Consider the following 24194-nt stretch of genomic DNA (forward strand, 5'->3'; position numbering starts at 1 on the left):
AAAGTTCTCCCAGAGTGGAAGTGTCTTGCTGAAAGACATCTTGCCTGGAAATTGCATTGTGGTTTCCCTATCTGCTCTTGAAGTTAGAATGTTCAGAATGTAATCAATACTAGTAGTTAATGACTGCGCACTGAACATTCTGAGTGGTTGAGAGGAGGTTAATAACAGTCTCCATCTGCTTATACGTATTTGTGATTGGAAAATGACCTTAGAGTGTTTTCTGCCAGTCGTGTGTATTTTTTCATCTTGTGATAGTTTATCTGTAATCCTATAACGATAAATACGTTACTTACTGTACGATTTTCGTTTCAAATCATGGGGTACTTTTTTAATGGAGTAGTGCAAAAGCATGTTTAAAATACATGCATAAAAAGTTTACAATTTCTTTAGACTAATTATTATGTTCATTATTTGTATGGCTGAGCGGTGGCATGCAGTGGAATTAATTGTTCATATAACGAAAATATTCTTTAAATGGTCTACTTATGAGTTCACCAGGTTGACTGTTAATCAACTGCGCTGTGTGATCCTTCGTATTTGAGTGTAATTGTGCCACCTTTACACTTCACTTTTACTCTTCACTTTTACCCTTCACTTTCACCCTTCACTTTCACCCTTCACTTTTACCCTTCGTATTGTAAAAAAGTAAATGATGTCTGTAACAGACAGCATTTACTAATGGATTTTTGTCGAATAGACCTGCGTTTAGCATGTGCTAATTGCAGGTGGATTTCTTGGCACTCTGACAGTTTTTTGCACCAGCATGAGAACATCATGCTGGTGTAAAACAGAGAGGTTTTTACAGGCGGAGTTGCATGTACAAGGAAGGGATCTACTTACGCTCCCGTCTCCCACACCACCTGCAAAACCTTACGAAAATCCCCTGTACTGGTATAGAAAACCGTAAAATATCTTTACACCTTGCTTTGCCGCAATGTCATGTTTTAGATATCCCCCTTGATAAATCCATACTGCAGGTAAACCAATGGATTCCAAAGAAGTCTGTTTTTTCACCTGTTAAATGCAGGTGGATTCCACCCATTTGTAAAACAAAGTAAGAGAAAAAAGGTGCAAAGTTGATTTCTCCTCTCTTTTCTCCTTTTACACTTCTGGGTATGAATGATGAACATTTTGTGGAGGGGGCCTTTTCACAATCATAGGCCATCACCTCCATGCCATTTCCATTTTTCCTCAAATGAACCCTACGTTGAGGGATCTGACACATATATGTAATCTGCAGAAACATGCACATAGGACAACGTGAAAGGATAATACAACAAATAATACACACTGAATCCCATTACCTTGATTACCCTTTTCACCTTTGACGCCTGGAATTCCTGGTGGTCCTGTTTCAAAAAGAAAAGACACAAGGTTTTCAACACTGAGAGCTAATGAGACTTGCAGGTAAAGGACATTCTGAAGTGCAATGAATTCTTTCAATTATGGTGTCAGAATTGTGTAAGTGTTAGTGACACTGCTGGAGGCTCACACAGTAGATGATGGCCACCAAGCCCAAGATGATAGGTCCAAGTGAAGCAAGGGTCTTCACCGGAATATCTACTGGAATATCACAATATTGTGTATACTAGAAGGTACCTTTTACTCCACTCCACTTTTGTCTCGGGAGGATAGCTCAAGGGCAACGTGCTCACCTTGGAAGCAAGACGACATGGAGCAACACAGGTTTGATCCTCGGGTCCACACTTAGAAACCTCTGGGTATTAAGCGTGTTATAAATAACCTATCATATCAAATCATATCACTAACTGAGCATACTGAATTGTGCTGTTATTGGGTGTACTTTTGCGGCACTCATTTGATGAACAGGAAAATGGCAGACCTGCAGTGATTGACTAGAGTTGAATCTGGTCATTCTATGCATACTATGCTAAGTGGGTACAAAGGAAGAGGCATTTACTCTGGTAAAATTACAGAATGGACTTTGTCCTCAATGTGGAAACTGGACGAAATGGAATCTGGCCGTAATATTGTAACTGGACATAGTGATATCTAGCACCGCTGAGCCTTCTGGGAATAATGTAAATTGTCACCGGTGTGTCGACTTTCTTTAATGGAAACTGGTATTGCTGTGTTAACTGTGCAACCTACGGCATCTGGACCTAATGTGCTAATTAGGAATACAAAAATCTATCATTATTGTGCTTAACAGGCCCACTCATTGAATCAAGTGTGTATGTATGTATGTACCTATATATGGAGAGTATAAAAGGTTAACCTAGCCTGAAAGCAATAGGGCGCTGTACATAGGGAATGCACATAGGGGGTTGTGATGAATGAGGCAGTGACAATGGATGAGCTGCGATGCATAGGTGGAGCAGGGCAGAGTGGTACTTTTCAGGGGTTTATTTGGGTTCAGTGGAGTGACCAGTCATTGGGTAATTGATCTTTGTGGAGCAGGGTCTTCAGGTGCTTCCTCGAGTGGTGTAGAATAGTGGGGGTGGGGGGCAGCCTTATCAGCATTAATATTATGGGTAAGGTCTGCATGAAACACATGCATAGCCGGAAAAGTACTGCTTTCTGTTTTTTTCCCTCTTGTAGTTCTTTGTTTCTTGGCTGGCAATGTTCTGTCTTCGGGTGATGCACTGGCCTCCAAATATGGTGAGTTTCTTAGCCTGGTGCAGAGGTGTTTTGGCTGTGGTTATCAAGCACGATCAGTCCCTCATCCAGACCTGGATGGCAAGTGCCTACCTGAATTGAACTCAACAAGGACTAAATTCATTCACTTATGAAACCCAACAAAGCATGCCTAGATCCATAATTGGCTTAATTTAATGGAGTTCATTGGAGTCATGCATCAAATCTTACCCAGTGCAGAATCCTTTGTTTTTTCCATCAACTGTGATTTATCATTAAAAACACACATCAACAAGAAGACCCAAACAGCCCGGTACCAGCTTGTGCACCTCCAAATATCCTTTTCCTGCATTTGGGTGCAAGATCAGGCTTTTTGTCCTCGTCTCTAAGCTCTGGTCATCTCCCACATGGACAGTGGAAACGCCATTCTAACTTGCCAACTTGGCCCTTCTGAATGACCTTCAGCACACTGCATCATGACTTATCACTGGACAAAGAAAGTTCAACCACATCATCCCCATCCTCAAAGAGATGCAGTTTCTACACCCTCAGTCATATAGCATGTTCAAGGCAGCCTGCATCACCTACAAAACTGTTGCAACAAATTATTATTAATATTATTATTATTATACCACTCTACCAATCCGGAGAAATCCACATCTCTGGTGGCTAGTGCATAATCCTATGTCACGACATCACCCGACAAGAAACAAACAATTGCAACAGTGAGTAAAATAGGAACTGTACCTTTTCCTGTGTCTGGAACAATATACAATTGCAGATCAGACCTGTCCCTTCCATACCACAGCTCAGGAAGGACCTGTAGAGCATACTCCTCATCGGACTTCTTTCCAATAACCAATATTTCCACTCAAAGCTACTTCTCCTCCTTCAGAAGTCCCCCCACCCCGCTATCTCTGCCACCTATACCCAACCAACCACATCTGGTAACCCCACACACTCTCTGTAAATCCCCGGAGCTGCCAATATGTACAGCACGCCATTGCTTGCCAACTATGTTTGTTCTTTATAAAACACATATGGACATGCAAACATACATAACTAGGGTTTATAGTGACTTTTTCGACAGTCACTATTTCGAAATACAAATATGTCGAATCAAAAATGCCTACATTTATTTTCCATGCCTTTTTGAATTTCTTTTTTTTGGGGGGGATCCCCCCAAAACCCCCATTTTTTTTTTTTTAAACATTTTTTTGGGCCAACTAAACAAAACTAAACCCTTAAAAATAAAAAAAAAAAACAAGAAATTCAAAGAAAAAGAATTTGACATATTTGTATGTCGAAAAAATGTTTTCGATATAATGACCGGATACCCATAACTAGGCACAATCAGATCTGATTTCACTGTGCTAACAACACAAATTGGAATGTAGCTCAGATATCCAAAAGGGTATTAATGGAATAAATGTAATCTGGCACTACAGTGGTAACTGGGGTTAACAGATTTTCATACTGTCATTCTAACATTGGACAATGCGATCCTGACATACTTCTTTGCTAAGCGGTGAACATGGAATACTGCATTGCCATGCTTAGAGGCCGTAATAAAGTGTATGGACTTTCTGTTTTAACTCAGAATAACAGAACCAGACACTTGTTTGCTAAATGGGAAATATGAAACTGGCCATGCTATGCTAAATGCAACAATGTAATGGGCACAACACAATGTGGTGGTGGTGTCATAATGTGGAATAATGACATTTGGCATTGGTGTTCTAACCAGTCATGGCAGTATCTGACCTTACTCTGATATTTGCACACAATGTTGTAACCCCTGATAAGGCTACTTTGGGATACTGCAATATACAATCATCATCTTCTCTGAACACTTTGAAGGAAGAACAATGTACAATGACAAGATTGAAGTATCAGATATTTTTGAATCTTTCAAAGAGCACACACATCTCACCAAACATAACTTAACAAAGTAAATGTGCAGCGTTTTTATGATGTATGCGACGTCCTCCCCCCCGCCACCTCACCTGTTTTGCATGGCTGTTTTAATATCTCACAATCCATTTAAACAACCAGCATCCTCTGTGCTAGGACACTGACGCTTCATGCGCAACACTGATATTCTCAAAGATTGCAACACTCTACAATCCTCCCCAATGCATACTTTGATGCTGATTAAAACAAACGTCCAGGGGACATGCATACACGAGCTGCAAAAAAGATCTCAAATGCATTTTTGGCCACTAAAAATATTTTTCATATCACATGGGGTGCTATTTTGAATTAAAGTAGTTTAAAGATGTTTTAGAGGCCACAGAAGTCTGTGGGCAATAGAAAAGTTCAAAATATACCACAATTGCTTAAAAAACAAAGCCCTGACCGCTGACGTTTGTTTTAGCCAAAATAATGATGTTGTTCTTAGAGACAACATCCTACAACTGCCCTCTCTCACAATTAACATAGTAGTTCTCAGGTCTACAAAATGGCTGATCCTATAACACAACGCTTATTATTATTATTATTATAATAATTATTATGCACTCAATAGCCACATTATCCTTGTCAGGGAGATTTCATGCTTCTCCGTTGTGCTATAGGCCTCCCACTTTAACTTTAGTAGATTATCTGCGTTTATCGTATGGAGGGGCATGTTACAACATGTTTACCCCCAGAGTCTATTTGCCAATAATTCTATATTTTGGAAAGTTTTGCGAACTTTGTAACCAATAGATTTACATGACCAAAATGGTAAAAACAGCTGTAATATATAAGCTGATAACCCTTAAGTATTGATAAATACGTTTTTAGCCCAACAACTGTCACTGTTACAACTGTTACTGCTCTTAGAGGCAACATTCTATGGCACCCTATCCCCCAGCTTCCACAAAAGCCCTGGCTTGAACACAAAGTACAATGCTATTGCAACACTGCCCTCTTTACTAAAAAGCAAGAAACATGTATGTAAATGAGGTTTATAGTTGAAAAGAACAATGCACTTTGTATGGCAGCCAAAACGAGCTCTTCCTGGCAACTCTACAACTCTCTCCCAAACCTACACAGTATATATGGCTTCTACAAAATGGCTAGTACTAAAACAGTTTCCACCAAAGGCATTTAGCCTTGCACAACAGAGCAGCTCATTGGCACCAGGCTACAACTACAAACTGTGACAAGAACCCCGGCAAAGAGCAAGAACTCCCTCTAGATAGACCCAAAAAAGATGGAGACCCACGTATTAAAAACACAAAAAACGGTTCCAAACACTGATAAAGTATGATCAACTGCCAAAGTAGGTTACATGTTCAACAAATATTACCAGCCACTGGCACAGATAAGATGTGCCATCGCAGTGTTAGTGTTGTGAACAGAATTGACGATGACCAAGGCAAGGTGTAACAAGGCCTCCAAGACAGCAAGAAAGTTGATTTACAAGGTGTGTCCGAACAAGCAAAATAGATGACGATAGGGGTTCTACTCACAGGTCATTATTTGGTATGTATGCCAAACATTTCAGACGGGTAGCTCTGCTACAGTAAATTAGACCTCCTAACAGACACTTTAATCAGTATGGCTTTTACTTCGTTACATTTAGTCTACATCCCTCAATGCCATCTAATTTGTATTGCACTTAAACTATGTGACACATTTGACTCTAACACTGCCAACTATTGCAAGCAATATCGACCTTGAACACTGGTTGGAAGGTGCACTGCAAGACATCTCAGAGGATTTGCTTTTAGATGTGAGTGTTAGATATATTTCCCTTCTGGTGTTATTCTTCATTATTCAATGCTTCTGGGAGGTCCTTATTTTGTGGTCAGTATTTCTGGCTTAACTTCTGGATGATTCCAATCTGGGTTGAAGGCAGACAAATTGAATAGAATATACCACATCTGGCTGCCAAGCTGTTGAGTCTATTGCAACAGTAGATTTATTTTCTTTGCCCTCATAAAGGTTAACATTATCGTGCTCTACCATCATGTGTGTTGATGGCTCGCAGTGGTAACTGTGCATTAATCAGTTCTATGTGTTTTCATAGATACCTTTTTAAATGTGTGCTCTTTGTGCACTTTTTGTCAAAATGAATGTGACAAATTTTTCTTTTTTAACGGTGGACCCCTGATGGCTGTTTCCAGCCAACACCATCATCCCCTCATTACTTCACCCACTCACACCTCCCCCACTCCTCTATCCCCACATACACATACACATACATTTTTGCGGATTTGGTCGATTTCAACCAAATGTGCATAAACAAAGTGCACACTTTTAAAAAAAAAGTCTATAAAAAGAAGTAGTATACACACACACACACACACACACACACACACACAACAGACACACACACACTTATTTGTGAGCTTTCGTGGTATGTCACTACTTCCTCAAACATAGATGAAATGAAGTATTTGAAAAACATCAGCATTACAGATTTAATATTCCATCCTGGAAATCCTCTTTTCTTTAGGTGTGTCTGTCTGTGTACCTGATTTGTAGTTTTACTCAGGCATCCAGTAGATGGAGAACTCCCCCACACATTGCAGTCCTCAAGGTCTGAATGGTATACTGTGTTGAGTAGGGCAGGGGTCAGTGAAACTGAAGAGAAGGGAAAAATGAAACAAAACGAAAGAAAGAAAACACAGCCCTTCCTGTTAGAGTGCTCTCAGGAAGGCAAGAGGGGCTGGGATAGTGCCAGTCATGGTAGGTGGTGTGACGAGAGAGAGGGGAGGCACAACTGTCATGTGTTAGGCCTTTGACTCGTGGATGCTTTGACTTGAGACAGGGGTGCTTACAAGTCTTTGGGAAGCTTCTTGGCTGGGGAATTTTGAGAGCAGATGGGGCTGGTTTGGAGAGAGTCTGGCAACTAGTTGTTGCTTCAGAGAAGCTGGTGCAGTGTCAGTTGGATGCCCATGAATGGCTCCGGAAACAAAGTTGGAAAGTGTTAGAGATCTGTTAGTTGGGATAACGACTCATAAATCTGTGATGTCTGTCTAAGCCCCTTGTCAGTATATTGACAATGTGCATTCATTTGAATTCATAGGGCTTCCCGACTTAGTCAGTCTCGAAATCACCCTGATGTACATCAATTTTGAGACCTTCAGGGATATGACTAGCTTATGAAAAATGCTCACCAATTGGGCTCTCCTTTGCGCATCACCTGATGCTCTGACGATGGAGGTTCATGCATTTATGTAGAGATGACCAATTTCCCCTGCATAGTAGCCGCACCCGGGGCATTTCAAGCGCATAATCAAGTAAACAATATTGTTGAATGCATATGTAAAACATCCCGTAATCTTGTAGTCTGCCCATTGTGGTATCTTGATTGTGTTCGAAATGTTTACATGTGGAAAGGTTACACATCTTTTGTTTCTGCAAGACACAGTTCCATATTCTTTACTATTTTTGTGTAGTTTGCTTCTTAGCATCATTCTCTTCAGATTGGCTGGTTATCTGAAAGCAAAGAGGGCCATCTCAGGGAAAACATCTCTCAGATGTTCATCTTGTTTCAGAATGGGTTGTAGTTCAATCTTGCTGAGGACTTCCAACTGTGGAGTCTATGTGACTACCACTGGCACCCAGGTTTGTGCCTCTTTTCCACTGAATTCTAAGAGGTTGCTCTTGGGAATCTGCACTGTCCTGTGAATCCTGCTGTACACAATTCTGTTGTTGTATCCTTGGTTCATGAAGTCTGATCTCAAAGTGTGCATAATTGTATCCCGGTCCCTTGTGTCAGAGCATATTCAATCATATTTTAATGATTGGCTGAATATTGTAGCATGTTTGTGTGCACTGAGTGGAAGCTGTCATTCTTCAAATAGCTGGCTAGGTTGGCTGGTGTGTGGTATACAATGTTCTGTAGCAGGTTATCCTTTATTGTTATGGAGGTGTTGCAGAAATCTACTTTTTCAAGGGAGTAAGAGAGTTTGAGGTTGATGGTTGCACGTAATTGATTACGTCTTTCATTGAGGTTTAAGGGGTCCTGTTTCCCCAGCAGCCCCAATCAGGAGGATATCATCAATTCAGCACAGGCCTCTCAAAGCTCTGCAGTCACATGTGGCAAGGAAACCAGTCTCTAATTGTGTCATGAATACATTTGCATACTGGGGCGCCATTCGAGTACTCATGACTGTCTCCATCATTTAGAGGTTAAGTATCAGCACCAAAATTTAAATAATTGTGAGTGAAGATGAATTCTATGCACTTGCCTATAGTGTCAGCAAGCGTTATGATTGCTAAGAGCATTTTAATTTTAATTGGTTATTTAATTAATACCCAGTGGTTTCGAAGCATGGACCCGGGGATCGAACCTGTGTTGCTCTGCATCTTCTTGCTTCCAAGGCGAGCGGGTTGCCCCCGACCTATCCACCCAATACATGTTTACATGTCTCAGTGCCGTCAATCTGGGGAATGTTTGTGTAGAGTGACTCCACATACATGGTTGCTAGTAATGTGCCCGTTCTGAGAGGGCCTACATCATCCAGTTTGTTAAGTAGATTTCTGGTGCTCTTGTAGGTGGGTGTCTCTCTTACAGGTGGTATCATTAAGTTTTCAACACAGCCAGAGATGTTCTCAGTCAGCGTGCCTGATCCAGGGATGATTGAGAATCCAGGGTGGTTTTCTTTGTGCATTTTGGGTAGCATGTAGAAAGTACAAGCTATTGAGTTATCTGGTACTAAGACCTGAATGTGTTTCTGGAAGTCATTCAGAAGTTTACTGATGATCTTGCTGAGTTCTCTTTTATATTGATTGGTCGGAACTTCCAGCCGCTTTTTGTAATATCTTGTGTCAGAAAGTTGCCTGTGTGCCTACTGCACATAGTCACAGGTGTTCATTATGGCAACTGCTCCTCCTTCGTTTTCCGGTGTGATTGTAATAGTCTTATTGCTGTTCAGAGATGTTGTAGTCCTCCTGTCTGGAGGTGTTAGGTTATAGAGGTGTTTGATGCATTTGTCTAGTATGTCTCTATGTCTGAAAGTTTCAAAGTATCGATCCAGTTTGGGTTGTGCCCAATGTCCAGAGTGACATTGGAATTTTGTGTCCATTTGTTGACAATTTTGCTGCTCTCCTGGTTGTCATCCAGTTTGTCATGAACGAATTTCTTCAATCTGTGTTATCTGACGAAGGTTTCAAAATTGCTGCACAGTTCTGTTTTGTAAATGTGCTCATAAGGGCTGGTTTTGGAGAATAATATGAGAGGTTGGCAGCATGTCTTCTTTCCCTATTTCACATTGTCAAGTACTGCTGCAGTGTTTTCAACTCTCTGTCTCAATGCTTCAAGCTTCTTCCTCTTGTTGTTTAGAAGAGATTCTTGGAGCCTTTTCGTCGACACCCGGAGTTCATTCCATGTATGTCTGTGAAGTGTCTTTGTTTCGAGGATCGTTTTGATCTGTTCTAGTTTTATCATTCTGTGGTTGTAGCAAACACCAATAAAGTTGTTGGCTTAATCCCACTGTAAAGCACTCTGTAAATCAGGCCCCACATCTCAAGTAGCCAACTGTGGGGGGTCCAATAGGAAAACAGCACAAACAGCTTTCTGTGCTACTGGCAAAGACTGTATAATGGCCCGAGATCCTGACCAAATATGTTTATAGTGTGATATATTTAAAACAGGTGTAGAGATGTATTTATTTATGTATTGTTTATTTATATAGCACTTATACACAGGTAAAGTGCTTCAAAGGGCTTCAAGGCAGGAATGTGACAAGGGAATACAGTAATCATTCTTAGGCCTTGAAGATTCTGAATGCTATAAACAGAAAAACTAGTATACCAGGCCTGACGACATTTCTCCTAGCGCAAGTGCATGAAGTGGTACAGGTGAGACCAAACTCGGGGAGGAGGGATGGAAAAAAAGTGGGGGGGGGAGAGAGGCAAACTAACTGGTTCTAGTACATATAGGTCATGCATGCATACAGACAGAGGTGCAGGCATGGGAAGGGGAGGGTGGGGTCACAAAGAGTCCAGTCCAGCAGGGCCCTGCGTAAAGTGCAGATTCTTTGAAATAAGAAATGTTCAAACAGATTTCATCTAACGAAAGGAGTTCTGTTCTGAAGTCTTGATGCATATTTGTTGTGGGAAACTTGTATTGTAATTTGATTCCAGAGGATTTTGATACTCGGTCCCCTTGGTATCGGATTTTCTCTTCTGCACTTGCTCAAGAAGGAGAGGTCTCTTATCAGCTGTTCCTGTTTTTCCAGTACTTTCTTAAGCTTCATTTTGGTCTGGCACATTGTTGTGTCTTCCATATGTTATGTTCAGTTTGCTTACACAGTGTTCGCTAAGATTTTGAATAGAGTGATGATCCAAAAAAAAGCAACACGTTGGCACCAAAATTACGCTAACAAAATGATTTTTCTTTTTAGCAAGCATTTGTGGTATGTCACCACTACCTTAGGCATAGATGAAATGGAGCTTTTGGAAAACATAATGCCCTCCTGGAAATCCTATTTTCTATCTGTGCCTGTCTCTGTAAATGATTTGTAGTTTTACACATACAGGTATGCATTAGAAGTTGAATTCCAATGGCAGTATTCAAGGTCTGAATGGTACTTCTCTCTTTCCCTGCTATTCAGTTTCACTGGCCCCTGCCATATATATGTATGTATATATACATATGGCCTGTCTTGTGTATGGATGGATCATAATTTGCTTTGGGGATCATCGAATTCTCAGCACCTGGGGCCCTTGGGAAGTCTGTCAATGTAATGTTTAAGCGAGAGCAGTGGAATTAACCTTTTATACGAGTTGTATATGTTTATCCCGGGTAGGCTGCCAGACCTCACAGGCCCTTTTTTCTTTTTCTGAAAAGTCCCATATGGTCATAGATAACAAACATTGTGATGGGCAGTATGGATTTTCTGATTCCCCCCATTGCTGCATCGACCACAGAGCATGTTCAGTCATGAGGAAATGGGGCCATGGAATGAGGAGTCCCTGATATTCGTGGGACACAGTCTAATGCAAATCAAGGAATGTTCCTTGAGAATGCACAGGCACTCAGCCATTGTATAATATATGTGTTGCCACAAGGTCATGGATCTGGTTTACAAAGGCATTTTACAATGGCTTAATCTCATTTTAAAACACTCTGTAAATCAGGCCCCAAATCTCAAGTTGCCAACTGTGGGGGGTCCAATAGGCAACCAGCACAAACAGCTTTCTGTGCTACTGGCACAGACTGTATAATGGCCCGAGATCCTGACCAAATATGTTATAGTGTGATAGATTGAAAACAGGTTTAGACATGTATTTATTTATGTATTGTTTATTTACATAGCGCTTTACACAGGTAAAGTGCTTCAAAGGGCTTCAAGGCAGGAATGTGACAAGGGAATACAGTAACCATTCTTAGGCCTTGAATATTCTGAATGCTCTAAACAGAAAAACTAGTATACCAGGCCTGACGACATTTCTCCTAGTGCAAGTGCATGAAGTGGTACAGGTGAGACCAAACTCGGGGAGGGGGAATGGAAAAATGGTGGGGGGGATGGGAAAATGGTGGGGGGGAGGGAAAGACAGACAAACTAACTGGTTGTAGTACATTTAGATCATGCATGCTTACAGACAGAGGTGCAGGGATGGGAAGGGGAGGGTGGGGTTACAAAGAGTCCGGTCCAGCAGGGCCCTGCGCAAAGTGCAGATGCTTTGAAATAAGAAATGTTCAAACAGATTTCATCTAACGAAAGGAGTTCATTTTGGCTGCAGCATCAGTTCTTTTTAGTGCTGCATTTATTCTTAATAAAATAAGAAGTTTGCTTTACAACCACTGATAATCTTCAATCATTTTTGTTACCGGACACACCACTTCATACATGTTATTTTACATAAAACAGGACACATAAAAATCATTTTTATTAATGGACTATGTAGAACCCTGAATATGTCTGGAATGCAGAAAATGCAACTGTATTTGAATTTTGATTATTTATCCATTAAGGGCATAATTTAATTTCATTTTGTTCTTGTTTTCATTATATTTTAGTACAGGCCATTTATTTTGACACAACGCCACAAGGACTGCCTTATTTTCATTTGATGGTCGACACTTGCTCTCATCTTACATTTAGGTTTAGATTAGGTGTTTTTCCAACCTGCATATAGTTTAATAAACACCCTTGAACTGCAATCACTTGTGTCTGTCTTTAATATTGCCGCCATGAGCTCCTTATATGGGATCTGGTCCAATTGATGATAGTTATAGAACCCTGTTACATGTAAAGAGTCCAACCCCATTTTCCCTCAATGGTGAGACATCGATGCAGAGCATGACAACTCCCTTCCAGCATGTAGAACAGAAAATGGGAGCCCAATTTTTCCCCTTGTCATCTCAAACAATTCTCCCCAACATAGAAACGATAGAGGGAAATAGCTATTACCTCGGATCTCCCATCTTAGATTTAGGTTTGGATTAGGCATTTTTTCCAACCTGCATAGAGTTTAATAAACTCCCTTGAACTGTGATCACTTGTGTCTCTCTTTACTGTTGCCACCATGAGTTCCTTACATATCACACTGCTAGCGCAGCATGTGAAATGACAGGATTGTTTTTTTTTGGTATGTACAGTTTTAAAGCGTTCTTACAAGAATATGAACATGTTCTGTATTGAAATATAGTACCGTATTTCCATTTTGTATAAACTGGACACAATCCTCCACTTGCAGTCAATATTGCGTCATGCATTTGGAAGCACAATGCCTTTGATCATTAAGGGAAGTCAACTTTCAACCCTGCTCTCCCACCTAGCACTGGCAGATTACTTCCCAAATGAAGCATTACTGCAGGTTGGATGGCGAACACAACGAGGATATTCGGGTGTTCTGCACTACACATCTTTAAGCCAGAGGAAAAGGAGGAGGGCAGCTTTAATAAAATTAACAGTACTCTCCTGCATAGGCTGTATCTTCACTTTTATATGGGCGATTGGGCATGTGCAAGAAGCATACAGTCCCTCTCCCATAAAAAAATCATTTAGATTAGTTGCACACCAAACAGAGATCTGGTCTGCACATACCTATCAAACTCTTGTTCAGAAATGTCCGCAGCCTGTAAAAACCCTGGCTCCTAGCTTTACTCAGGCCGACCTGGACTCCTTGGCTGGATGTTACCAGCCCTGTACACTCCTGAACATGAGGTTGATTGTTAACTTGCTCAACACCATTATATATTATTGGTTGTAGGAATGTCCCTATAACGATGGGTTGCCTTGAATAACCACAGTCCAAAACAGCCACCTTACAATTTGTCCTATTCTGTCATTCACCTTGAATTTCACAATAAAATGGGGTATTCCACTGCCATATACATATTCATTCCAGTGCACAGCATACAATGTGGCACCACAATGACAAACAACAGCATCAATCCTTGGGAAGCAACACCTTCTGTATTCATACCTGGAGGTCCTACTTCTCCAGTGGCACCTTTTTCTCCTGGAGGCCCGTCGAGTCCAGCAATTCCACTGTCACCTTTCTGTCCCATAGAGCCGTTTAAACCTCCCATACCTAAACAAAGCACATGGAAGGGTTGGTGCTGTACAATATCATTTAAGCTATAAGTAAATCCACTGTTGCTGAACAACAAAACAAACAATGTACACAATGTATGACAAGGGGGTAATCCCTACTGCTGATTTTAAGTGGTGTATAAGAACTTCTTTTCTACTAGCAACCTTCTTCGAAAAAGCCCTTCTTAAATAATGCTTATTGCCTTTTATGTGATTTGTCTTATAAGAATTAAGTCAATCATGTCTTATCCTTCCCAATACAATAGTGTAGATGTCCTGTGATTTGAACACATGACTTTCCTGAAACAACCAACGTTTGTTTGATATGGTCAAACACGTATAATATCGTCTTGTATAACATGGATAATTCTAGATCAATTTCACTGATGCATAGATTTTGTTTTAAATCAAATAAGGACAGCAATACCCATATTATCTCTTAACGTTCTTAGTCTTCAACTCTCTCTTTGGCATTCAACTTTACTAACTCACCTGTATAACCTAAGCTCTTTTGAATTATTTTTATTGACGTTGCCTTCCTGCAATACCGCTGCAGTGAGATTCCAGATTTCTCCAACCTTTCTGTGTAAAAAATAACTTCTCACTGCTACCTGGTCCTAAGCATCTCTGGCAAGCTCTACTCAATTTCTCTTCTGGAACCAAAGGTCTTCTGAAATATGTTACACTCCTTTAAGATTTTTACACCTCCATTTTTTAACACTTTTTTTATTTTCCGGTTTTTACATTTCTTGCAACTCTCAAATGCAGCCCTTGCACCATAATAAAGTGGCCAGCAACTTCATTTTATGTTCGTAAGTCGTATATACAATGTTTCATTTAAACTTTGCTCGACTTGATGCATCAGAAATGGCTTAGCAACTGCTAACTCTGGTGATGGCACAAGATGTATTTTTCCAAACTAGGCAGAGTTAAAGTTTAATACTTGTTCCCCCTGGCAATGTGGGTACATCTGCAGAGTTTAGAGGGAGTCAGACTTCTTTTTGAGCATGTTAATTTAAAATATATTTGATGTAAATGAAACCCACTTCACAAAGCATGTGCATGTCCTGTCATCCTTACAGTGTTACAATGTCACTGGACCCCATGATACGTTTTGTGATCATTAGGCAGTAAACCAACAATTTACTGGAAAACGTAATTACCATTACTGCCACTTGGTCCTGTGGAGTTACCACAGCATTACAGGTGGTGGCAATTGCCAATTTTCGGGTTTGTGGTGGATTTACAGCTGGCAAAAATACTGAACAGTATTCTGCCGATTTTTGGAAGTAAAGTGGCAGATTTGCCTCCAGTTCTTTTGGTGTAGCGAAATCATCCACTTTACCTCCAAAGTTATAATTTGGCGGTGAGGGAAAAATGGTGGTAATTCTGTTACCACCGAAGAAAGTGTCAGTCACAGAATTTGCACCACTTGATTCTGCACCCCTGAACTTGTAGTAAGGCCCAAAGGGCCACATTAGGAGTTTGGTGGTAATTTGGTGGTAAATCCGCAGACTTTAATGTTAAACTTGATTACTGTTACCACCACAAAAGTGACAGCAGTACAGGTAAGTGAAAACGCAAATTAAATCATACCACAGGAGACCAATAAGGAGCAGGTAAAAGTCTAGCACCTCAGCCCCTTCGCCCCCCTTTATCCGACTCCGGCCCCGCCTCTCTCTCAATCTGGCTCCGGGGAAACCCCTGCAGAGTGTTCGCTGTTCAAGTGAAGGACCCTCCTAGCTTGGAGGGGTATGTTGGTTAGGGCCAGGAAGTTTTGATCATAGTCTAAAAATGGTGCCCAAATGTTCATGAAACGATGTAGGAGGCCTTCTTTCGCAGCTAACACTTTTTCTGCATTCAGAAAGTCCCACATTTTCATCCACCAAAGAGCCATGGACGGGCCTTCCATGGACTTCCACGTGCGAGCAATCATAGTTTTCCCGGCCAAGAGGAGTTGGGTCAACAGCTTAGTTTGTTTTCCTGATCGTGGGTACATCCCCGAGACCGGGGCTCCTAGCAAGATGGGTTCCGGGTCCATGGGGAGCGATATACCAGTGATGTTCTTAATGGTGGCGGTGCATTGTGCCCAAAAAGCTTTCACGATAGGGCAAGACCACCACATGTGGAAGTATGATCCTGGGTGACCACACAGGCGCTAAAAGCAGGGGTTTAGGGCACGGTTGATGCGGTGTAGCCGGAGCGGGGGGTAATACCACTGTAGAAGTAATTTGTGGGCGCATTCCCTATTAGTAAAACAAAAGGATGAGGTGTGTGTCCGTGCTTAAATGTCCACCCATGTCCGAACCTCCACGCAGTGCCCTAGGTCCGTTTCCTTTTGCAACATGTATGGGGCTCTTGTGTGAGAGCGTTTTCCTGCAGGAGTCTATAGAGGGCAGAGATTTTTCCCATGTTGCAGGAGGTCTTTTAGGGTACATTCGAGGGTTTGGGAGGTTCGAGTCGCCACTTGACAATTTAGGGGATGAGAGCACCAATGCTGCAGTTTAATGTAGGGGAACTTGCCCGCTTCAGTCAACTGAAAGGCCGTTTTACATTGTTCGCAGGAGCGGGGTTGGTTCCCCTCAAAGAGATGTCTTAGAGTTTCAAGACCACCTGCGACCAAATTCTTGAAGTTCTGTAGGCAGAACCCTGGCGAAAAAGCCGGGTTGTGAAATATTGGGGAAGAAGGACCTAATCCCCTCGGGATGTCCCTAAACTTCAATGCCCAGTCCCATGTGTTGAGCGTGTGTTGGGTGGAGGATAGCATCTTCCTCCAATGTCGGCACAGTGGGGGCGGGATGTCCAGGCGAAAAACACAGGGGGAGCACCAGACGGGATTGCTCTATTTCCACCCACCTCGGGCGCTCAGGTGACATGGCCCAATCCCATATGTGTGCCAGCTGTGCCACAACCTGATACTTACGCAGGTCAGGTACCCTTAACCCATCCACCCTGGTGTCCATTGTTCGGGGCATATACCGAGATTAGAGAATACAGCTGTCCAAGCAAAAGACATTTCACCGCTATGTAACAGCCTTGAGGGCATCGATGAGTCTCCAATATTTGCAGATTCAGCCCTTTCGCAAAGAGGATCGCCATACCCCCCTTCTTAGTGCCACCGGAAGCCAGGAATTGGAGCAGAAAATGCTTGTTTCTGAGACGTGTAAAGTCTGCTGGAAGAAGGTGTGTCTCCTGTAACAAGGTCACTGCACTGTCCCCATCATAAAGTTTCTGAAAAACAGATTTACGTTATGGGGAGAGCGTAGTTTAGTCATCTCCTGGGGGTTTGGTTGTCATGATGTCGCTCTGCGGATGGGGTTTTTACTCCGATCTCCAATGGGAGGCTGAATCCATGAAACATTGGGGAGCCGGTTTTTCCTGTCCAGCTTGTCCCATTGCCAACGGGGCTAAATCAGTCCGTCCAGCCAACAGGGCCATCACACTTAACAAAGTTAGAGTCCTACTCCAAGGGGGTATTGTTAGCGTGCACCTTGGAGTTGGGCATGATTCGTGTGAAGCCGGCAGTGCTGAGCTCGTAGCTCCCTGTTCCCAACTGTCCAGATTTTGCAAAAGTTGCTAGTGGTCATCTTGCGTTCCCGTTCCTCTGCGCCTTCGTCCAGGAACATTGCCTCGGTTTAGGGAGAAAGTTATCCACTTCGCCATTCGCAAGATCTGCAGAGGGGTTTTTCACTCCCTCAGGAGAGTCGGGTGCAAGATCGCTGCAGTGTCCTCAAGGTGGCTGATCCTATGTAGAGATCCTTTATAGGAAAATTGTAGAGCTGTCGGGAACTGCCACCGATATCGAATCTGTTGATCTTGAAGGAAGGGAGCAAGAGGGCCGTTAAAAGGGCGAGATCTTGGTAAATTTGGAACGGGGAGCCTTGGTTAGTCAACTCGTTCTGGAAGCGTCCAATTGCCAATATTGCTTCTTTGGTGGTATAGAAATGGACTCTCGTTATCAAATCTGGGGGGATGTCTGGTTCTCCACCTTGTCGAGAGCGCAGCCTGTGGGTGCGGTCCAGTAGAAGTTGTGTTATATCTAGGTGCGGCAGCAGTGTTTGGAAGAAGTCACCTAAGTATTCAGCCAGGTTTTTGTCCAAAACCGAGGAGGGGACCCCTCGTATCTGCAGGTTGTTGTGTCGGGCCCTGTTTTCAAGATCCTTTCGAGGATTTCACTTCTATTGAGAAGTGCTTGGATTCAGCGCTGGGTTTCCACAAGGGTTGCGGTATGCTCTTGGGTCAGGTCCTCTACTTCACTTAGCCTCTGTTCCACGTCCGTGACACTCTGGTCCGTTCTCTCTATTTTGGTGGTGAGTTCCGACATGCAGGATCTGAATTCTGCCTTAATATCTAGTATGAAGGCTTGAATGTCCTCTTTAGTCACCAGCAGTCCTTTATCCTCTGGAGATTTTTGAGGTGTGAGTTTTGGGGGCTCAGATTTTTTCCCCTTGTTTGCTGAAACCAACATGGTGGTAATGTTGGTGCTCTTGGCGGGTTTCAGGCGCCTGGCCATCATCCTCGGTTTCCGTCCAAGGATACCCTTGTGGCTCCCAGGGAGGACAGGCTGAGGAGGTGGGCACTAGTAATTGCTGTAGTCCTGACCGACGGGGGAGGGCTGACTGATCCTGCATGGCGGCCTATGGCTGGTGGTCCCGCTCGAGATGTGGTCTTGATTCTCTGATGAAGGGTACTACGTGGGGCCCGTTCACGGGCAGGTTGCAAGGTAGGTTGGCAGGGTCTCCGCTAAGCCAGGCCTCAGGAGGGTGTGAGACCACTATGCTGGTGGAAAGAGGTGGTTTCCCGGTTCTCACAGAAGTAGCAAGAGGCCAGCAATAGCGGGAAGTGGGTCCGAATCTTCACTCACCATCATTCCCTATGGTGTTGGGCTTCCAATAGTGAGACCAAATGAGGGTTTGTGCGAGTTAACCCTATCAGGGGGACCCGAACAGTAGGTCTCTCAGGATGAGGAGCCGAGGCCACCCCAAATGGATTCCACCAGGTCCTACGCATCTGGGGGGGGGGTAGGGTCATGGGATCGGGTGCCCCAGGAAGAAGTTGCAGATTTCAGGGACATTGGTCACCCTGGGAGAGTGGAGGGGAACAGCAGAGCTGAACCTTAGTTACACCAGGGTGGAGCTGTATGGAGCTTCCAAGGTGATCACTCCTTTTGTGGGGTACAGGGTGCTCCTGGAAGGCAAGTCAGGCAGTGAGGGGAGGAATCAGATCCCCGGGGGGGCGCACCTGTCCCAGAGGAGCACGGTGGGCCAAGAAGCAGTGTTGGTGGTGGGGAGCACCGAGGACCGCCCCCGCTGTTGTAACGTGGGGGCATCTTTACCCCAAGTTGTCCACGGGTAGTGATCCGCTGGGACCGCCATGAAGCCCAGCAGGCTAAGAGCAGGAGGGGGGGTGTGGGGGTCCCAGCTGGCGCCGAGCCTCCTGCCGACATCTGGGTGCCAAGTGTTGCTTGTATCTGCTGGCTGCAGCCAGTCAGGTTGATGGTGCCCTCCGCTTCCGCAAACTGCAGTCTGCGGTCTCTCCCCTAAGGACTGCAGTCAATGCTGGCCCACTCCTCAGCTAGTGGCAAGGACTCTGTGAACTTGTGCGAGGGATCTCACTTACGCTGTCATCATAGATGGCCAGTGTCCATTAAGTAAAGCATCCTCCATTATGGGGCCTCGGGGAAGCCCCAGCGGGAGGCACCTCTCATCCGCTGTTTCACTGCGGAGGGCATCTGCCGTGAGCCTCCAGTGAGGCGTTGTGGCGAGGCTTCGTTGGACCCGCCGCCATTTTGGATTCCTCGGCGGCAGACGCCCACAGAGTTTGCTTGTTCCGTTCTGGGGCCCAGATTAGCATTAAGGATTTCTTTTTGATACCCCATGTTTTTGATACCCCATGTGACGCTGATGTTCCGCTTGCAGGATTCACCCTTCTTGCATTAACAGGACTGCAGGAACCTCTCATAAATGGTAAACGCTGCGGGCTTCCTACAGAGGCCATCAGAGGAGCTGCCACATTGATGGCGCTCCAGTCCACGCCCCCAGCATTCTTCATTTTACACAAATGACACACAACCTGTGTTGTGCTATGCACTGTGTCATCTCTGCAATGTAATTGTGTACGCCACTTTATATAAAAAAATGTTCAAATAGAGTCGAAAGGTCGGACCTGTTTTCTTTGAAAAGCAGTTCCCAATGCCAGGTGACCATTGATCAGCTGCCGTAGAACAAAGTACACATCATCGATCAATAAAGTCTAGTATATTAACAGGACACACAGGTGTGGTATACAGAGCACATTGGTGTTTTTTTACAATATAACAAACACGCCCGGTTTGCATTCCACCATCCTCACTTTTGCGGTGTCTCCCAGGTGTATAGCCAGAGGCAAGTCACAAGGAATGGATCTGTTTCTTATTTCATAAAATGCCACAAAGGGATTAAGTTCCAGGCAGCCTGAACCTTTTTAACCTGTGATTTGGCAATAAATGACCATCTGTGCATGTTTATTTTGATGGCATGGATTCCAAGCGCCATATGCCAGCTTCTGAAGTTAATATTTATCTTAGATGGGGGTCACCAAAGCACCGAAAAATAAAAATAAATCAATTGCAATGTGTGATTTAACATGGCACAGTAATGAAATAACTTTTTCTGTCATAACATATTCATGTTTTGTTTGTTTAATACACAAAAGTAGATTTTGGATATCTGTGTGCAAGAAAGTAAACTAGAGCAGAAAATGTTTTACGATTATCTAGGAATTGGATTTCATGAGAATTGTGGATGGTTTTCTAAACTAGCCAACGCTTGTTCTAATTTGGGAAAAAAGTTTGGTGGGGCCACCCACTCCTTTTTTGTAAAACATGGGAGAGGAGCAATTTCACCTGCTTTGGAGCTATATCGAAAGCAGGTGATATCAGCTTCAACTTTTGGGGCTGTGGGATTATGGGCGCATTGGAGAAACTGGATAATCAATTCTTAAAAAGTGTATTGTTATTGCCACAGAGCTCATCATCTGCACTTGTTCACTTGAAATTGGACATTTCCCATTTCCCTAACAGGACATTTGTTATCTGTTTATCCAGTAAACTTACTATTGGCTCAGGCTGTGGAGCTCGGATAGTCTTGGGACTTACCGAGAGGCATTAAAACATCTATTGAGCCTGAAATGGGCGACATGTACCCCATAGGTAGTACATGTAAAGAAGAAATTAACATGGTGGATGAATGAGGCTTCTTTATGGGATTTTCTGAATAAAACAGATACGTTTTCCCTAACCAGGATAAAGAGAACAGTACACTTGTGAAATAAAGAGAGGATGTTGGTCGCAGCTAGAAGACTTAAACTGGGATCAGCTTACATTGAGGATAAACCGGATTTTGGTCTAGGTTGTTTCCTAGATTACATCCATCCGCCTTATGAGAAATCTTTGTATATATTCAGTTTAGGATGGGAACAAACCATGTTTTACTAAATCATGGGTTTAGGGTGGATCAGGAATATGCCCATTATGTGGTCTCGGCATGGAAACTGTTGTTCACTTCTTGGATGTTTGTGGAAAATTGGAAAATCTTAGAATCCAATATTTAGGAACCCTTTTAGGATAGCTGGTCTCTGATCTGGTATGGAAGCTTTGACATTTTGAACATCTTTTAATGAGCACCGCATTGTATTTGCAGTAGTCGGCTATGTCCATAGGGCTTGGTTGACTAGGGTGGGCATATTGGATAAGAGCACCATATACAGGGGCTAACATTTTAATATTTGAATTTTAATGAGCCTGCACAAATATTTGTCTGATCATCTTACTGTGTTTTTTAGGAAATGAGTCTGAAACCATTCTGATTTTGTGAAATGTATGATGGTTTTAGTCTAATTTTATTGTATGCTTGTTTTTATACGTACTTTATGGTTTAGGCTGAATAAAGTATTGCTGATAAGTAAATTTAAGTTTAGTGAAGCATTCCCTTATTATAAATCCAAAGATTATATAGAAACAAATGGGGATGAGCCCTCTATGCCTGTTGGGAAGCTGTGACTACTAAACCCGCAGTGCAGCGAGGAGCGCTGGGAAGTGTGCGAGTGGTGTAGAAGTTGTCTTGCGATGGTCTGTCTGATGTGGGAGGAGACGGTACCCTGCTTGAAGTAAAACATTGGACTCTTTTGCTTGAATTGCTGGACAGTGATCGGTGGTGGGAAAGGACAGCCGATCCCAGGAAGCCAGACACAGACTGCAACAAGTATGCAACAAGTGTTGCGCTGAGCAGGAGCACATTGTCATAAGGCAAAGGTGGTGCACACAAGTTACAATACAGACACATAATCGTTCTCATCATCACCTTAAAAAGGTACACAGCGAACTGAGAACCATTTCGGGTCCCAGGCCTGGGGACGTCAGCTCTAGCCAATCACAATTTAGTACCCCATGGGTGGGTAACAACGGACAAGAGCAAATGGTAGGTCCACTACTCTGCAACAATGTAGTAAGTTGGATTTTGGGAAGGGACAGCCAAGCCACCTGTCCTGGAAGAGCCAGTAGAATAACACATATAGGTACCCATATAGGTTGCCATGCTCCTGACGGCCAATCCGACAAAGCGATAGGTTTTTGGAGAGCGGCCTAATGATGGAGTGATGACGCATTTGTAGAACAAAAGTGGCCTGCGTGCCATTTACTGTGTGAGATGCTGTAACATTTCCGAATTCTTGTATCGATCTCTGTTGGTTTCGGCTGTAATAAACCGCAGTTTGTGCTTGCCGTTGACTGAGTCCTCTGTGTATTCTGGGGAGGGTGTTGGGCCCTCTGAGTCCGTGAACTTCCAGTATCCCTCTGGCATACCTAGGAGTTCTCGCCAAAAAGTTGGTAGAAGAGGGGATGGTTGCCTGTGCCAGCCTGGCACCAGGTCATCTCCTCTGCCGCAGAACCTGAAAGGCTACAGGACCCTTGCATATTTCGAGAATACAGGAAACACGTGCCAATGGAAAGGCCATCAGGAGCCAGTTGGAAATCATCCTGCCAGCGAGGAGTCCAGGCAGACCAGGACGGGAAAGTGAGCACCTTCTGGGTCAGTCGGCAGCCGAGCAGTGCCAGCAGACCATGGAGTGTAATTATTGACCCAGTCTAACGGCAACCATGGGTGTGAGGGAGGTTATTGAATATTGTGGGCTATTGTTTAGTATCATCGACTACTGTCAAAGTATCGTTTAGAATTGTCAAAGTTAGCAGGGACAGGAGTGGAGGGAGATCACAATTTTCCTATGTTTAGGGCACATTTGATTTTAGAGATAAACAGTTCTGGTGGACAACCTAGACTACTGACTCAAGGGCGCGGATGACAGAAGTATGTAAATAAGTGCATTTCCTGTGGGTTAGGTGTTTTAGATCGGGTCATAGATGACAGTATCCCCATAAGGGTAAGCAAGGGTTCTGGCCTAGAGTGTGGAAGGTGAGTCGACTGGTTAAGTCTTCTGGAGTGAAATGTTTTGCACGCTAGGTGCAGTGGGTACAGTTCGACCACAAGAGAATATTGGTATACTCTGCCTGGAGGCTGGAAGACAGCTATGGGGTTTTTGTGTTGTTGGGAGTAACGGGCTAATACAGTGTGCGCGCAGTATTTGATTTTTCTTAGCCCTACCTTGTTTAGTAAATTGGTGACATCACCCACAGGTTTGTACAGGAATGGTGAGTGGAGCACACCTCATACGTTGTGGAGCCAGAGAGGCTCAGAGAAACTGAAAAGTATTGCCTTTATATTGTACCTTTCTCCCTGAACAGCGGATTGTCAAAACCCTCAACTTAAGGTCAAGTAAAGGCACAAAACATGTATCAAGGGAAATGCGGGGGGACACGCCCCTTCAGCACCTGTGTAAGACTCCCTTATAGGGAGAAGATTTGTCAATATACCGTAGAATTTTCCAAAGGTACAGAGGGAAATTTAGCTAAACTGTGGCCATCATGCAGAAGTTTCTCCAAAGACATGCAGCAATCGCTATCGACACACATACAGGGCACCTATAAGGGGAAGAAGTTAACAAAACGCATGGCCATATTTGAGATATGGCACATATTTCAGTAGGGCGAGGGGGATGTAGTGAGGTGTCAGTGAATGC

At 43.3% G+C, this 24194-nt stretch overlaps 1 protein-coding gene across 2 annotated transcripts in view; it reads right to left on the reverse strand.

Moving 5' to 3' along the window:
- Positions 1 to 24194, reverse strand: part of MARCO (macrophage receptor with collagenous structure) — a 231178-nt gene that overhangs the window by 35094 nt on the left and 171890 nt on the right. For both annotated transcript variants that reach the window (XM_069616601.1, XM_069616600.1), the window contains 2 exons: positions 13975 to 14082; positions 1305 to 1349 (listed from right to left, as the gene is read on the reverse strand). In XM_069616601.1, coding sequence (XP_069472702.1) covers positions 1305 to 1349; positions 13975 to 14082 — 153 coding nt within the window. The remainder of the gene's footprint in view (positions 1 to 1304; positions 1350 to 13974; positions 14083 to 24194) is intronic.

Source organism: Ambystoma mexicanum, chromosome 9 (assembly GCF_040938575.1).
Source record: "Ambystoma mexicanum isolate Mex_15411 chromosome 9, UKY_AmexF1_1, whole genome shotgun sequence".
NCBI lineage: Eukaryota > Metazoa > Chordata > Amphibia > Caudata > Ambystomatidae > Ambystoma > Ambystoma mexicanum.